The 17403-nt window shown below is 41.3% G+C and overlaps 1 protein-coding gene across 1 annotated transcript in view; it reads right to left on the minus strand.

Annotated features, from left to right (window-relative positions):
* The window catches only part of pcbp4 (poly(rC) binding protein 4), a 206741-nt gene that overhangs the window by 29918 nt on the left and 159420 nt on the right, over window positions 1-17403 (minus strand). Inside the window, exons 10-12 of the mRNA XM_030723841.1 lie at window positions 14571-14642; window positions 348-389; window positions 171-249 (exon numbers count right to left, since the gene is read on the minus strand). Coding sequence (XP_030579701.1) covers window positions 171-249; window positions 348-389; window positions 14571-14642 — 193 coding nt within the window. The remainder of the gene's footprint in view (window positions 1-170; window positions 250-347; window positions 390-14570; window positions 14643-17403) is intronic.

Here is a 17403-nt window from a genome sequence, read left to right on the forward strand (position 1 = left end):
TGACTACAATCCAAAATTAAGAAAATGTGTGACTTATATGACCTCTGACCTCAATGATAAATCAAACAAAAAGGGCTTTAAGTGCACATGTTTTACCAAAGGAGGGAAACATGGAGTTTAAACTGTAGCCTTGTGTGTGTGTGTGTGTGTGTGTGTGTGTGTACACATACCTGGCAGTACTTGTGTAGCTGACTGGCTGATTGGGGCCAGGCCTTGGTGCTGCATTGACAACTGGTGCAGCTTTGCTAACTTCCAGAGGAACAGAGACATAAATTAAAATTCAAATAATCCGACAGAAATAAATAATCAAATCAAATATCAGCAGAGCAAATAAAATCCCTCTTTACCTCTGAATGTGGAATGCCATAGTGGCTCTGAACTGCATATGTCTGAAACAGAAAAATAAAGAAGGGGATTCGGTGAGGTCAAAGTTTACATAAGCAGACTTTAGGTTCCTCTGGAGGTTCACTTTCAGTCTGATCAACATGTTAAATTCTTGGGGAAAAGAATATGTAAGAGCGACACACAAGGACAGGACACGGCAGGCTTTAAAATGTGGGAATGTTTAGTTAGGCTGCTTTAAGTTTTGTTGCAAGACAATTTAGAAAGATGCATCTTCCCTCAGATTAGTGGAAACTGTAGGTCCAGTCTGAGAGCGTGCACACAGTAAAAATACTGCAAGAACATATTCTCTATCATGTATCATTTTCTGCAAGTTTTTTGAGGCCTTTCTTCAGAGAAGCCTGAAAGAGGATCATTGAATATGTATGATGACCTCTGGCACTGACGGTGCTGGATGGCTGCACCACGAGGACGACCCAGCTGTAGATAGAAAGCTGATGCAGGTTAGAACTTCAGAACTGGATGTATGCTGTAATATGTTCACACATTTGGATATCAAGCCTTCAGACATTTATCTGCATCTCCTGAACCATGTTTCCTGTGCATGGGCAAACCTGGTCTCACCATAAACAAAATTGATGCCAGGACATTTTTAGAGTAGAGTACCAGAACTTTTGTTTCATTTCTTCCTCAAACCCTGAAGGTACAGGTGTGTGGTAAGGAAACAGGTAGGTGGTAGATAGGTGTTTTTGGAAAATGTGTAGATGTATTACAGACGCATGGTAACCTGAATTTGTTTATTCAGTTTAGGCATTTTTTTTAAACCCTATGAGATGAGGTGTAGGTCATCACTAGTGATAACGCTGCTGCATTCGCAGGAAGTCAGACCTGCTCCTGATGGCAGGTGCCTGATGAAACTGTCACTGATTCTGTTTGTAATTTTTATGGACAGAATTTCGGAGGGTTTCTGCTTTGGTGGCCTCGGGATCACATCTGAGGCCACCAAAGCAGATGATGCGGTTCTCCTGCTTGCAGTGGGGAAGTGTCCAGCTGAGTGTGAAGTGGTGGGTATAAAAATAAGAACCTCCAAGTCTGAGACCATGGTCCTCAGCTGGGAAAGGGTGGAGTGGCCACTCTAGGTTGGGAATGAGTTGCTGCCCCAAGAGGAGGAGTATAAGTATCTCGGTGTCGTGGAGTGAGGGGAGGAGAGGGTGATGAAGAGAGAGCTGAGATGAAAGTGAAGCCGTGAACAGTTATTCTACATTCTTATCTTTACCTATGACCACAAGCTCTGATGGAAAAGAATGATGGAAATGGAAATGAGCTTCCCCCGAAAGGTGGCTGGGCTCTCTGTCAGAGATAAGGCAAGGAGCTTTGCCATTCCTTCCTGAATGGAGAGCCACTAACGCCTCCACACTGAAAGAAACCAGCTGAGGAGGTTCAGACATCTGACCGAGATGCCTCCTCTGCTCCTCCTGGATGTCCTGCTCGGAGGAGGAGGCCCTGGGAAAGACCCAAGACACACTGGAGAGATTAGGGTTTGGGAATGCCTCAGTGTTCTCCTGGATGACCTGGAGGAGGTCTTGGAGAGGAAGGTTTGGACTTCCCTGCTTATACTGATGTCCCCCCCTGACCCGGATGAGTGGCAGAAGATGGAGGGATGGATTTAATAAAACAGAAGTTTAAAATCTGACTATAAATTCCTTTGTACCATACATTTTAATTCTGGAAGCCGTTTAGTTTGAAATATTAAAACAGCTTTGAAAATAAAGTGCTAAAAAAAAAGATTTGACACTGCTTGATTTGATTGATGGCTGCTTCTGCATTTTATCTGTGTCTGAAACCAAACCTGCAGTCTCACCTGCATCCGTGTCACTTTGTTTTTAATCTTTGAAGATTTTTAATATAGATACAGGGAAGCGATTGCTCCTAATAAAAAGTAGTTGATGAAAACAGTTGACATTTTCCAATCTCTCCAGAGCTCCAAATACAAAGCCCATAAACCAATTCAAAAGATGCTGAAAAGCCTGTCAGTTAAAGGTCTTCTCCTCCATTTCCGTACACCTCCATCTACAGTGAGTACAGAGGGGAGCACCGTCAGGATTAATGCTTCCCTGCGCTTTATGTGACACTCGGAGACTTACTGAAAACACAACTATAAAATCGACTTCCCCTCGATCATCCGTTCTGTCCGTGTTTTATCTCTCCAACATCATGACTTGAAGAGTTTTTAGACGGCTTCCCAAATCCCTCGCTGAACTTCAAAGAAAAGCAGCACATCCATAGGCGAAGCATGAGTCAGGCTGAGGGGCTGCAGAGTAGACTGCATGTGTGTGTGTGTGTGTGTGTGTGAGTGTGTGCACACAGAGGGACAACGTTTGTGTGCATGCATGCAAAAGACTCCTGGAGAGACACTCTCCAGACGTGTGTCTCCCTGAGGTTCACCAGCCTTATATAAGCCATTTCAAAGTTGTTATCTGTGACGCAGACGCCTCAGCCACTGCTGCTGAACTTTTGACTCCTAATGCCAACACAGGGATACGGAGGACAAACTTTCTGCAGAGTCAAGCTCCAAAGAGGGTTAAAAAATGTCATCTGTGAGAGCAATGGACCCCTGTGAGCTGAGTCTCGTTGATACTGTGATGCTTCTACTTGATCTGCTGATTGATGGTGAATATTTATAACTAAGGTGAACCTAAATGCACAGATCCAAATGGTCTGCAAGGTCCAACACGAAAAAACACCTCATGAATATTTATGTGTAATTTAATGCATCATGAATGAGAGAAGCAGCAGAGAGAGGCTGTTCCAGCTCTTCTGGGATTCTCAGAAACAAAAATCTCAGCGTGATGCAACTTTGTTTCTAATTCCAGGCGCTTCCGAATGAACGGCTAATGCCAGCGAGTAGCTTCCAGTTTGGAAATAGCATTAGCTGGATCTTCTGTGGAAACTTGAACTGGAGTTCCAGCTTTTCATGAGCTGCTCATAAAGTTGTGTTTGTTTCATTAACACAAACGTCACTACAAACACCAACATCACAAAGCAACACAATGTTAATTTTGGAACTATTTTTCAGCCAGGACTGATTCCCGCTCCTCAGCCAGCACATTTCCATGTCATCTCCATGTCAGTTATCAGTGTGACTCTCACATGTGTGAGGGTGGTCGAGCGCAGAGGGTCAAACACACGTCGCAACGGCGGGAAACTCGACCGACACGTCCTCAAACTAACAAAGGTCTCAAATTTTAGTCATAACCGACAGATTTCACTGCTTTCAAGCATTTCTTATAAAATAAAGTGTTACTTTAGTGTTTCATAAGATCCATCATCGACACTTGTCCAAACAGGCTTCATCCATTTACTCAGAAAAGCCTGCTTTCACTCTCTCACACTCCTCACTGTTTACTTCCTTCTCTCACTGAAACATACTTAATGCCATATTTGAAATGTGTTATCACAGCTAATTTCCAGCTGCTTGCATCATGGAGAAATCCTCACAGCTGTAATCTCAAAATAAAGATTAACATTAAATCCCAGAAATGACTCCATGACAACTGCAGATGAATCTGTCAGCAGAGTGAAAGTGACACAATCATGTCGTGATTTTACTAGAAACATCTCACAAACGCAGCATATGAATCCTCCTCACTCGTCTCTCAATCACGCTCGTCTTCCTCTCTGTGTGGCTGCAGCCGAAATAATGAATTAAAGACTTTAATCTCTTGTGTGGCTACTTAACTCTGCATTAAGCCTCCTTCCATTTTTTTCTTCCATCACAACTCCTTTTTCTATGAAACCTTTTTATTTCAAACACATGCTTTTATCTTCCTTCCTTTCCTCCTCTCTTCCTCCCTCCATCATTGTTCGTTCTCGTCTCTGTCACCAATTACTCTCCTGCCATCACTTCTCTTTATAGTGGCTGTCAGGTAATATGATGAAGCCCGTGGCTCTGTGGCTTTCTGGGTCTCTGGATTGATTCTTTTTTCCCCCACTTTTTAAACCAGAAATGATCATCTCCTTCTTTGATTAAAAAAATTTTAAAAAATCAATTCTTCCTTTCGATCCTGCTGAGGTGACTCGTATCTAACACAAAACTCTGCGGGAGTCCACAGCTACTGTTTAACTAGATGATATGCATTAAGATGAGAAAGACCAGGTTGTTCACTTAAAACTCAGGATGTCAAGATGAACTCTGTCTTTGTCTTCTTCCCTCGGCTGCTCCCTTTAGGGGTCACCACAGCAGATCTCACCCTATTCCCAGCATCCTCCTCTGCCACACCAACCCTCTGCACGTCCTCCCTCACTACTTCCATGAGTGAAGTCAAGATGTGCAAAAAATTCAAAAGTAAATGTAATAATACTGTTATGTGTTAATAACACTCATACAAAGTGCAGTAAAGAGTGAGCAACTTAAAGATGTTCTAAAACATAAACGGCTCTTCATGGTGTGACGGTGCTGACTGACAGTGATGTGCCAAAACTGCACTTCGTCTAACAGCTACAGAAGTGAGTCAATCCCTTCTTTGGTGAATGAAATGAGACATTTTATCTGAATGTTACTGTAACCGCTCAGGTTTTGCTAACCAAGATAGCTAACAGCTGAGAACTCAGCACTCTATTTAGTCCATTTATTTCACCAAAATGCTGCACAGCAAGTAAAATTATCAAAGAATCAAAACAAATGATTTAAGAACGATAAAAAACAACAATGTAATAATTTAATTAGGGCTGCAACGATTCATCGATTAACTCGATTCTAAAAATTTATCGACACAAATTTACTGTGTCGATGCTTCGTTTAAACTCTGCAGCGCTCAGCTGTCTCGGTGTAAGCGGCGCTCCTCACTAGCATTAGCAGCATTTGTGCTGACGTTTTTTTGTGGGTTTACTGGGGGCTGGCAAACCAACATAGAACTGCATTACCGCCACCTACTGGACTGGAGTGTGAATCACTCACGTATACACAAGCACACATTCTAAAAAGCTCTCCGTCGCTGCGATGGATTTCATTTAACACAGAGTGGATCATCTAGAGTTCCCACCTGTCTCGTAAAATACAGAACCCCGTATGTTACGGGACTCCGTGGAATACGGCTCCGTAACATGCCGTGTTCCGTACTTTACGGGACGGGTGGCAACTGTCGCTGACATGCATTTCCACGCCTCCACTGCTCTCTGTGTGTCTGTGTGTGTTGTGTTCGCTGAGAATTTCAGCTGCTATTTTTGTCTTTACTTCAGCTGTAGCTACCAGAACTGGTTTGCTAGCGAGCGCGGGCCATTAGCACTAGCCATGGTTCGGTACCGGAAGGCCCGCCCCCCAGGACCGAGGGGCTCCTTCAAAATATTTTTTATACTTTAATCCCTTATTAGTGACTAAATATAGACCTGCAGTAGAAACGTATTTTCGAGAATGCTTGTGAATACAAAGCATTACACCATTACTCACACATGCGCCATGGCTCCCGCAGCCACTAGTTTTTCAAAACACTCATAGCAGGCAGCGGTTTTAACTGCGCAAGCGCAAAGAGGCGAAGCTGTGACGGTGAGCTCAAGTAGTGAAAAAGGAAACGTTTTTCCAGCGTCCAAAACAGCAGCTTTTTCTTTTAGTAACCACCATTAAATCTGTGAAACAGCTGGAGGTCCTTCATCAAGCACCTGATCAGCAAGTGTTAAGGTGAAGAAAAGAGAACTTTGTAGCTGCTCCATCCACCGCTGTTTGTTCACATGGCGAGAAACTGCATTACGGAAGTTAAAATATGCAGATAAACTGTTAATAAAAAAAGTATTTCTTATCCGATTACTCGATTAATCGCTGGAATAATCGATAGAATACTCGATTACTAAAATAATCGTTTTATGCAGCCCTAAATTTAATAAATAAAAAAAAAATAAAAAGGATTGTAGTAAATAATAAAAAGTAAAATAATAGTAAGAGAGATGTACCTCAGAAAATGACACATTAAGCTAATCTGAAGCCTGAAAAGCTGATGAGAAGACAAAGGTTTTGAGTTGGGCTTTGGAGATGATTAGTGAGGAAGAAGAGCTGATCTGAGGAGGCAGACGAGAACGTCTGGTCTCCTGTACACCTGGAATTTGGAATAACTAGAAGCTGCTATCAATAAGTAAGCGGTATGAGACATAGGACTGTAAAGAGCTGATAGATAAACTGGAGCAAGCACATGCAAGCAGCCACAGGTGAGCAGCAATATTTTGAAACTGATCCTGTAGTTCACAGGAAGCCGGTGCAGCGATTTAAATAAGGTAACTTGTGGATCGTTAAGGCTAAAATCCAACTAGCTAGCTAACTAGCTATAAAGAAAGAAAGTGGTCTGGTACCTGAGCAGTTCAAAATCAAGCTGAACAATCACTATTTTGACACAATGAAGGAAATCCAGCACACACTGTAGCATGAACAAGGTCACTTTCTGACCACACCTCACTGCTAACCAGCTAACACTAAAACACAGCTGAAACCAGAGAAAATCAACTCAAAGCCCATTGGACAGTTTCAATGAAACCCATCAAACCTGCAAGATGTTTCATCACATTTTCAGACCGAACTCGCCTCAGCTGTTAAACATACATGTCTTCCTATCAATGTGTCACCAAAGAAGAGTTTTTTTTTTTTTAAAGATTTCATTTTTTCCTCCCTCAGTCTCTCCCTCTCATCCCATCCCCACCTGTCACTTCATCCCTCCGTCTCTCCTCCCATCAGTCCCACGGAGCCTCCGTTAGCTGGTGTTGTTTTAACTGACACTCCCAAGGCTGTGTGCCTGACAAACAACACACACACACACACACACACACACACACACACACACACACACACACACACACACACACACACACACACACACACACACACACACACACACACACACACACCACTTAGCTAAAGCTGGCATGCAGTCCTGTCAGTATGATGGAGTAGAGTGCTCTACTGTTGTACTTTGCACACTTGTGTTTTTCCATCTTTTAACCCGTAGACTCCTGTTTGTCATCGTGTCTGCGAGTCACTCAGTCTGTCGCTTCGTGTCTCTTAGGACAAACAGTTGATCTGCAGTGAAGTTAGTGAACTACTTAGTTTGGCTAACTTTGTCCATGTAAAGCTGCCATTTAACCTGGATGTGCGGCAGTGGGAGCCTCTGCCAGCGTGGATCCCTCAGTGGTCATTAGTTTCTCTGTTTCAGCTTCTGTTTCTTTGTTGTTGAGTCAGTCCGTTTACGGTTTTAGTACAATCACACACAGCTGGATGACAAATTATAGCTGTGGTGAAACTCAGACAACACAACAGGAATGATGTTTCTAGTTAAAGAATAAAACATCTTAAAGTAGTTTTACATTCAGTAAGACAGTGACCACATATATTATCCCTGATGTTTAATTTTACAAAAATCACAACTTCAGAACAAGAATCAAAGTTTTTAGGATTTCTTCAGTGCCACAGTAACCAAGCAGAAGGGTTCACATGGGTACACTGCAAACAGGAGCTCCTAATAGCTAATGTGAGATACTTTTATTGGGAATAATCTGACAACATGCAAACAAATATCGAATAAAAAAGCTGAGAGCAAGTTATTTGCACCCCCCAAAAGCCCCCTACATGTAATTATGGGAATTGCAGTTTAACATAAGGCAGAGTATTAGCAAATGGTTTTTAGACAAACAGTGAGAGAGGAAAGAGAAAAACCTCAGATAAAGTCCTTAAAGATGAATTAATCTTTGTCTGCTGACCTTAAAGGGGATATTTTCTGATAATCTGCAGCTCCATATTTATATTCTTGGACTCTATGAGAGTATCTTTAATTCACAGTTCAAAATAAACCTTACTTGTCTTATACTTGACTTTGTAGCCCCTCAGTTTATCCTCATAGGCCTTGGCCATACAGGCCTAGAGACTGGTTGTCAAACACCAGTTGCTGTGGAAAAAGAGAGCTGGTAAGTCTCTGCAGGCGGTTGCTTCCTGTTGCTGTGTGAAATTGGTTGCACTCCTTCTTCCCTGCATCCAAAGTGTGTGTGTGCAAAGAGAGACTTTTAAAACAATAACTTTCAATTCAATTCAATTTTATTTATATAGCGCCGAATCGCAATAAACAGTTGCCTCAAGGCGCTTTGTATTGTGGGTAAAGACCCTACAATAATACAGAGAAAACCCAACAGTCAAAACGACCCCCTATGAGCAGCACTTGGTGACAGTGGGAAGAAAAAACTCCCTTTTAACAGGAAGAAACCTCCAGCAGAACCAGGCTCAGGGAGGGGGGGGGTCATCTGCTGTGACCGGTTGGGCTGAGGGGACATGCTGTGGAAGAGAGCCAGAGATTAATATCAATTAATGATTAAATGCAGAGTGGAGTATAAACAGAGTAAATAAGGTGAATGAAAAGAAACAGTGCATTATGGGAACCCCCCAGCAGCCTAGGCCTATAGCAGCATAACTAAGGGAGGGTTCAGGGTCACCTGATCCAGCCCTAACTATAATCTTGATCATAAAGGAAAGTTTTAAGCCTTAAAAATAGAGAGGGTGTCTGTCTCCCGAATCCAAACTGGGAGCTGGTTCCACAGAAGAGGGGCCTGAAAGCTGAAGGCTCTGCCTCCCATTCTACTCTTAAGTATCCGAGGAACCACAAGTAAACCAGCAGTCTGAGAGTGAAGCGCTCTGTTGGGGTGATATGGTACTATGAGGTCTTTGAGATAAGATGGGGCCTGATTATTCATGACCTTGTATGTGAGGAGAAGGATTTTAGATTCTATTCTAGATTTAACAGGGAGCCAATGAAGAGAAGCCAATATGGGAGAAATCTGCTCTCTCTTTCTAGTCCCTGTGACTAGAAAGAGAATGTTTTAGTTCAAACATTCTCCATTCTGCACTCTGTGTCACACCTTTTCAAGTTTTACTACCACTCGGTGGTTAATTAGTGAGTGTCTGGAAACAAGTCGGCGCCTTCCAAGCAAACTACTGGTGACCAAAATCAATCACAACAAGGTTTTTGGTGTAGCAGCCTCTTTGTGACCAGTTTCACCCAGAAACTTCCAGCAGCTGGTTGGGGAATACACATTTGCCCCTAGCAACCAGAGGTTGCCAACCAATCTCCAGGCCTGTCTAACTGTCTAACCTTAGATGAGCTCTTTGAACCCCTCCCCCCTAAAATCACCTTTCTTCTGATTGGCTGAACCACTGGTGGGTGGAGCTGCTGTGCCCGACTATATTAGGGATTTGGAAATGAGCAGTGTGTGATGGTGTGACAAAAATGCAAAGTGATAACACACAGCACAATCTGCTGAGTGATTTCATGATACCTGGCAACCACAATGACTTTATGCTAAGTGTATCACAGCATGATTATGACTGATTATGGCTTGAATCATTTTCACAATAAAGAAACAAGCAGATCATTTACCATGAACAGTTTTTTCTGACTACAAGAAAGAGAAAGGTTTGAAATATCGCATGTTGAGCAGCCTGCTAACATTAAAATGACATCTTAAAATTAAAAGTCCCGCCCAGGTATACCCCGCGGTCTCCCCCCATGGCAGCTGGGATAGGCTCCAGCCCCCCCCACAAAACCCTGAATTGGATAAGCAGAAGAAGATGGATGGATAAAAAAAATTCAACTGAATGAGCTGAGTGAACTCTCTATCCTTCATTCATTCAACTAAACATTTCAATTTACCTTGAGTTACAATAACAATTTAAATTAAACAGCCCGGCTGGTTTTTTTTTCTCACTCTATTCAGATTAAATAAACAAGAAAAGAGAGGTTTACTCCATTAAATAGCTTTTATGAGTTTTACGGTGTGTTTGTCTCTGCTTTTCTCTACAAGGTCTTCAGTTTTGTAGAGCAGAGATTACTGAGTGTTGATCCAGTTTTCAAAGACAAAGGTGACGGCAGGAAAAGCACAGTTTAAAAATGCTGAGGGGATGTGTGCATCTTTTATGAAGCCATGAAATGTTGCAGTCACACAGAGGATCACTCGGAGATGTTCTGCTAGATGAAAAGGATTTAAATTAGAAGAAACGTGTCCCGAGGCACCGTTTTAAACCAGCATGAAGCAGTGATGGCAGATTCAGTGTCTGGTTGAAGGACACTGAGCTAATGATGGTGACACACGAGCTGCAACAAACTGACCTCAGACCATTACGCTATGGATATCTCTAATGTGAACACCCTGCCTCGCCCTTGACATGAAAGCTATTTATGCATCACTATTCACCGGGGAAAAAATGTCACAGAGGAAGTGCAAAATTTCATCACGCTGCAGGTTTAATGTACGCACGAGTACATGCGAGATGTAAGAAATTTTGGAGGGTAATTACTTATAATTAAAGACAATAACAGCTTAGAAATTTTCCACACAAATGTTTTTTCGATCAGTAAGTCACATAATAAGCACGTGATCAGTCAATGTCACATTTTTCACAGGCTGATTTATTATTTTTTTTAAGTATTCTTCAATTTTTTCCTCCTACGAGGAAAAAAAACATGTGGATTTAACATAACTGCATAAACCTGACCTGACCTACAGGGTGATATACTGCCAGCTCACAGACAATTCATCACACTGTCCTAAAACAGCTTAGGAGAGATTAATAGCAAAAATGTGCCGATCTGCTCATTTCCCGCGTGGTGCAGGTGCTGTTAACAAAGACAAGAACAACATAGAGTCAAGAATAACTCAAACTCCTGGCCCACGATGCAAGTTCCCCATAATTCCTCATCTTTCTTTCATCGCTCTCACCCGAACTTCAGCAACCAGGTACAGCAGTCACGCCAAGACGGTTATTAACCTGATAAGTAAAAGCAGGCTTTGTTAATCCTGCTACAAGCAAATATACATATGGGGGGGGGGGGGGGGGGGGGGGGGGGGCAGCAGTCAGAAACATGGACAGGTCTACTGGCAGCAGAGCAACTGACTTTACAACAGAAAGATAAAAATACTGTATGATATAAAAAATACAAAGAGGCCCATGCCCCGCTGACCTCCAACACAGCCTGCTCCACAGCAGTTTAAGTTACCATGGTAACGCACATGATGCAGGGTTAACCCTGAAGTTACGTGAATACGTCCCAAATCCTGCTTCATAGTGCTGACCTCTGCTCCCATGCAGAAAAGCAAACCTACGAATTTTGGTCTCCCAACACTGAAGAACTTCAACAATGGAAGTAAGATCATGCAGAACTGAATGGCTGTCAGGTGATGGTGCTGAATTACTGGTTTTATTACTGTATGTATATCATCAACATGGCATCACTATCACGGTTATTATTAATACATATGTATTCACTGGGGCAGCCCTGCTTTGGTCATTTAGATTTCACGGTAATAAAGGTATTTTGCTGTTTTCCTGTAAACGTAATTAAAATTGCAGTTTTGTTGCATGGAAACGAAACCTTTAATGTGTCACGCTCCATGTGTGTGTCTGTCTCCTAGAAAATACATGTAATTACAAGTTATGTGCATCGGAAAATGCTCTTTGAGGGAACACGAAGAAGACTGATACTCAACACTGAATATATCCTCCACTGCAACATGGTGTACAGTTCTGTTTTAACTAGTGCAAAGGAGCACAGCTGTTATTGAGCATTAAAATAATGAGGCTGAGTGTTTGTGCTTTTGAAAGCACCTCACCTGCTACATATTTTGGAATCATTAAGACATTTTGAAGCTTATTTCAGCACCGTGAACTCGATGGTAGCTCCCTAAAATACAAGCACATTAAAAAAATGACCTACGCATTCATCAATCTATCCTCGCAGTTCCAGCCGAGGCCTGCATGGCTGCTTCACAGGATCTGCTCCTGTTTTATTTGTGTTTCAGACCAAAGAACCAGTCAGGAAAAAGGGTAAAAATCCTTAACAGATGTGTTTCCTGGGAGGCGAAGCTATGGAGTGTGAGTCAGCTGACCTCTCTCTGCTTTTAACAGCCATTAAACTCACAGGAGGAAAAGGAGAGTTCAGTAACCCCCGCTCTTCTGTTTTCATTGTTTTTCTCTCCTTTATCATTCCCACTCCTTCTTCCCTGCATCCATGTTTTCAGACTCGTTTCATCACCGTTCTTTCTTCCCTTGCTTTCTGTTTCTTTCTGTCTCTGTGTGTTTGTATTTTGTCTCCACGGCATTCATCTTTACTCAGCCTTGGTTACTGCGCGCCTGCGTTTTGTTTGCTTTTAATGTGAAAAAGAAGATTCATGTTTACTGAGCTCCTCTGTGCAGAGGTGTTAATCTGGCATCCTTGACCGCACTGACCATCTGTTTTTACGATGGCAGTGGTGTGTGAATTCACAGCGCAATAGCAGTGTGATTGAATTCAGGTCCTTTGGCTCCATCCCCGGCCTCAGGGAGGTGGTTGTTTACCTGCACCACACAACTGACCAAAATGAAAAGATCTATTGATTTAGAGCGAAAAATGAAACAAAGCACTGGCCTGAGCTGGTGATGAACTAGTTGAGTCGTGTGTTTAGTGCATTTGAAATTGTTTTGTTTTGTACGCAGCTGAAAAAACCTGAAAAAAAAGATTCTAGTTATGTGAACAGAATCATATATATAAAAAAGTAAAACCTTGGCAAACACAGAAACTTTGTTCAGTATTTGATTGGTTTTTGAGAGCTCGTGTATTGTTCCCCTTTGACCTTTATAACCTCCAATCAATGTTTCTCAATCTTTTGCCAAACTTGTGTCTCACAGCTCACTTTTTAAACTTTGTGAAAGTTTACTGATATTTTTGCTAGAATTTTCTGTTCTGTAGTTTATTCAGCAGTAGGCTGAGTATCATTTGACTTACACAGTGCCAGTTTATAACAACCATCAACTCAAGGCAAACTCAAAAGTTTGGGATCACTGGCAGCGCATTATCCATTTAGCAAACAACTTAAATTCAAATTCATCAGGTGATTTTTAAAGAATGATTTTTGCATAGAGGCCTATTGTGAACAACTGTCAGTCCTCTGCATCAGTCTCCTGGTACGCTAATAATTTTATATGGATAATTGATTAGTAGAAAATGCTTTTGCAATTGTGTTGCACAGCTGAAACTGTTCTACTATTAAGGGAGCAAAAAGGGGAGCATGAAATTCTTTAGGTTAATTTAGAATCCGAAGCTGTTTACAGACTCAAAATGGCCAGAAAGGAAGAACTTTAGAGACCCGTCAGTCTATTCTTAGAAATGAAGGCTAGTCAATGGAAAAAAAACTTAAGGAACCTTAAAATCTCTTACCCTGCACCCTACTCCCTTCAGAGAGCAGCACAAACTGGCTCCAATAAAGAAAGAAAAAGATGCACAACTGTCCAAGAAGACAAATATCTGAGTGTGTGTAGTTTAAGACAAACACACCTCATAGGTCATCATCTGGCAGTTGCACTTAACAGTACCCATCAAACATCAATAGCGTCAGCATCAATAGTGAAGAGACGACTTCAGGACACTCGACTCTGTGGCAGAATTGCCAAAAGAAAAAAAAAAAAACCTGAGATGGGCAAAAGAGCAGACATTGGATGCTGGAAGACTGGAAGAAAGTGCTGTGGACAGATGAGTCCAAGTTTGAGATCTTCAGATCAAACAAAAGAACATTTGTGAGATGCAGAACAAATGAAAAGATGCAAGAATACTGTTTAATACCATTAGTCAAGCATGGTGGAGGCAGCATGATGGTCTGAGGGTGCAAGGGACCTTGAGGAAGGAAAGATTTTGCAGCACCATGTCATACTGTTGTCGGAGCAGCTGGACCTTATATAGAGGAAGACTCCATCAAGCCAGTCCATGCTGGGGGAGATGCTCCAGGAGGCACGAGGTGAAACCTCTCAGCCTACCTTAAAACTGTAACTGCTACAAAAGGTGCTTTTGATTGTTGATGGCAAAGTTTGAAGAACACATTTATCATTTCCATTAAAAATCATTATTTCTAACTCTGATAATGTCAATACGTTCTGTTCATTGATTATATTTCAGACTAATTTCATGTGTTTTCATAGAAAACGAGCATTTCCAAGTGATCCCAGACTTCTGAGCAGTATTGTATTCCCACCATTAAACTTTTGTAAACGTTTGGAAGTCTTTTTCATGTTATTTCTTATAATGAACAGAACATCTTTGAGGCTAAGAGAGTTGAATTATGATTGATTGCAACTCTAAATGCTTCAAAGCCTGAGTCAAAGCAGCTCATTGGTAGATAACATAGGCACTGATGCAGTAACCTTTGACCCTTCCCCCTTTCCCCCAGGCGGCCATACTCACTTGCTGCAGGTCCACTCCTCCCTGTGCCACTGAGAACAGGGGGTGAGAGCCAAAGTCTGAAGCCTCGAACACCTTCAGCCGGCACAGAGAGACACAAGCAGAGTCAACGCTACAGTTACAGAGCAGCTCAGTGAACCTTCACTTCACAAATCAGGCTCAAACTGCTCAATGTACAGCTAAAAGACTGCAGTTTGACATCAACCAACGCATGCAGTTAAATGTGGACACTGAACTTATTCATGCTGATACACACTCAATAATGTCAAGCTGGTTAAAATCTGCCCCGCTGCTTAATTCAGAGTCATCCTGTGAGCCTATTACACTTCAGAGAGTTCAGTCAGCTCCACTGATGGTTTTAAGGGAACAGGAATAAGAACTGAAACTGATCCCAGCTTTTACTGTTTCATTATGAAGAAACAATCAGGCCCAGCAGTGCATGCTGGGATGTCTCCTGATGATGTTTTTGTTAGAAACTTTAATAAACTGAAGTCTCAGTTTATTCGTTCAACTTGTAAATTAAGAGTTTAAGCTTAGAAAAACTCACATTTATAGATTCCAAAGATATTTAAAATTTTTATTACAATCTTTACATGGCTAAGCTGACCCCCCCCCCCCCCCCCCCCCCCCCCCCGCCCCCAATCTTTGTTACGCAAAGATGTTAACATATCTTTAGACACTGCACATACTAATGAAATATGTTTGATATAATTTTGAAAATACTAACATTATAATACAAATTTATTTATGTATTTTTATAACTGAATGAATAATGAATCAAGCTCAAACTTTATGAGACTAATGCAAGCATTTTACTGTTTTGGTTGATGAAATTAACCTGAGAGACATTCTTTAAAAAAAAGGAAGCATAAGGAAAACGTAACATTTGATTTTAGGTTACTAAAATGTAACTAAAGACACTGTGAAAGGTAAAAACAGGAAGAACAGATTCACAGAACAAATTAGAACAAAACATCTATGCTGTTCACGTGAATCAATGAGAAGTAGAAATCCAGAGGATTCATTTGCTTTCGTGTTGACTGGTAGACAAAAAGATGAGCAAAGTGGAACATAACAAATGCTTTATTATACACTGGGGGAATATCACCGCATGGCAGCTTGAATATACAGCATGGCAACAAAGGTTTGGTGACACTGCTGCAGCACTGAGACAACCTCCGAAGTGCAAAGGTCAAAGTGCCTCAGAGATGCAGGGGATTTCCTTGTTTTAGTTATTAGTAAAGAAACTCAGCTGTTTGCTATTTTCATGCACACACAGAGGCAAATTAAAAAAAATAAATATAAATGCAAATCCTAATATAATAGAAAGACATTGTTTTGTAAATGTCAAAATCATAGAAAAGCTGAAACAAGATGGCTGAAATTCATCAAAGTGCAAACCAATAAACAACAATTATTAGAATTATTTGGACGCTGTTGTCTTTACTGGACAGTTGACAGTGTGAGTGAAGAGAAGGGATGTGGGGGCAAAAAGGATACAGTGATTAATAATGGTGGTTAAAGTTAATCCAAATATTTGTTCCATATGTTCCACAGAAAATTCATGGTATGGTACTATATATGGATTTACAAATCAATAGTTCGTATTGGTACCCAGTAAACATCATTGGATCAGATTTTGGGTACAATTAGTAGCTCTGACTATCACGTACATGCTTATGAACATCATCATAAAGAGAGATATGTCTCAAGTAACACACATGATGCCTGGTTGAAGAGCGCAGACGTGTCCACACAAACGCACATCATGAGAGAAGGAAAAGGACAACACTGGACTGGTATCTGTTTATGAAAGCTGCAATATCAGCGTCCGTATGAGCATGAAAAAGAACCAGAACCGTTCTGAGTCTGGGTTAACGGGAAGACCACGGAAGGAATGCACAGAATCAAAACCTTTTATTCAAAGCCTGTTCTGACAGGCAGACTGAACAAGTCAGACCGCTCGCTGCTGCATACTCACCGCTGAGTGATGTGTGATTGGTCAGCTAGATGTTTAAAATTTACACCCCTGCTCTTCAGCACCAAAAATACTATTTGTTTAATATCTTAATGTTCAACGCCCACTAACTGTTGGTTCTTAGACACCCTTCTCACTCTTTGTTGTAAATAAAAGTGTAAAGTAATAATTACAAACTCAGATGGTACTCTGCTTATATTGGAGGAATTCACAAACCCATTCTGCACAGGCACGTGCACATTAACCTGCACGGAAAGAAAGCTACAGTCTGACATTGTGTGTCCAACATTATTTCATATCTTTCAAGTCCATTAAAATGTGTTTTGGTTGTTGAAGGATGTGATTAATGGTTTTAAATGTTTTTTTAATGCACATGGAGGATTTGTGCAATTATTCTGGAATTTTTGATCTCTAGTTTTTTTTCCTCCTGTTAAAAGGAATGTTTCATTCCTCGCCGTTTTAATTTGGAGGCATAAAAATACAATAACACTGAATTGAATAAACCTAATCTTGTGACAAGAGGTCCAACCAGCTAATCTCATCATAATTTTGCCCAAAGTTTGGTAACCCACAATCTGATTCAGTGGAAATAGTGTGGAAAGCGTACAAACAGTACTAATCTCAGTGATCTTGGCTTAAAGTGACGACATGAAAGAGTTTCTATAAAGTTGGTCTGAACATGAGATCTCTGATTCTTGTTAGCTGTATGATATTAATTGCCTAACTCGTTAGTGCATTGATGCATCTGCTGAAGTTCACATTAAATCACAGACAGCTTCAGCTTTTGTTTAATAAGAAAACACATGGTTGATTTATGTCTATGTAACTAAAACTAAAGTGCTGATGGGCAGCACAAAC

This window comes from Archocentrus centrarchus, unplaced genomic scaffold (genome assembly GCF_007364275.1).
Source record: "Archocentrus centrarchus isolate MPI-CPG fArcCen1 unplaced genomic scaffold, fArcCen1 scaffold_29_ctg1, whole genome shotgun sequence".
Taxonomy (NCBI): domain Eukaryota; kingdom Metazoa; phylum Chordata; class Actinopteri; order Cichliformes; family Cichlidae; genus Archocentrus; species Archocentrus centrarchus.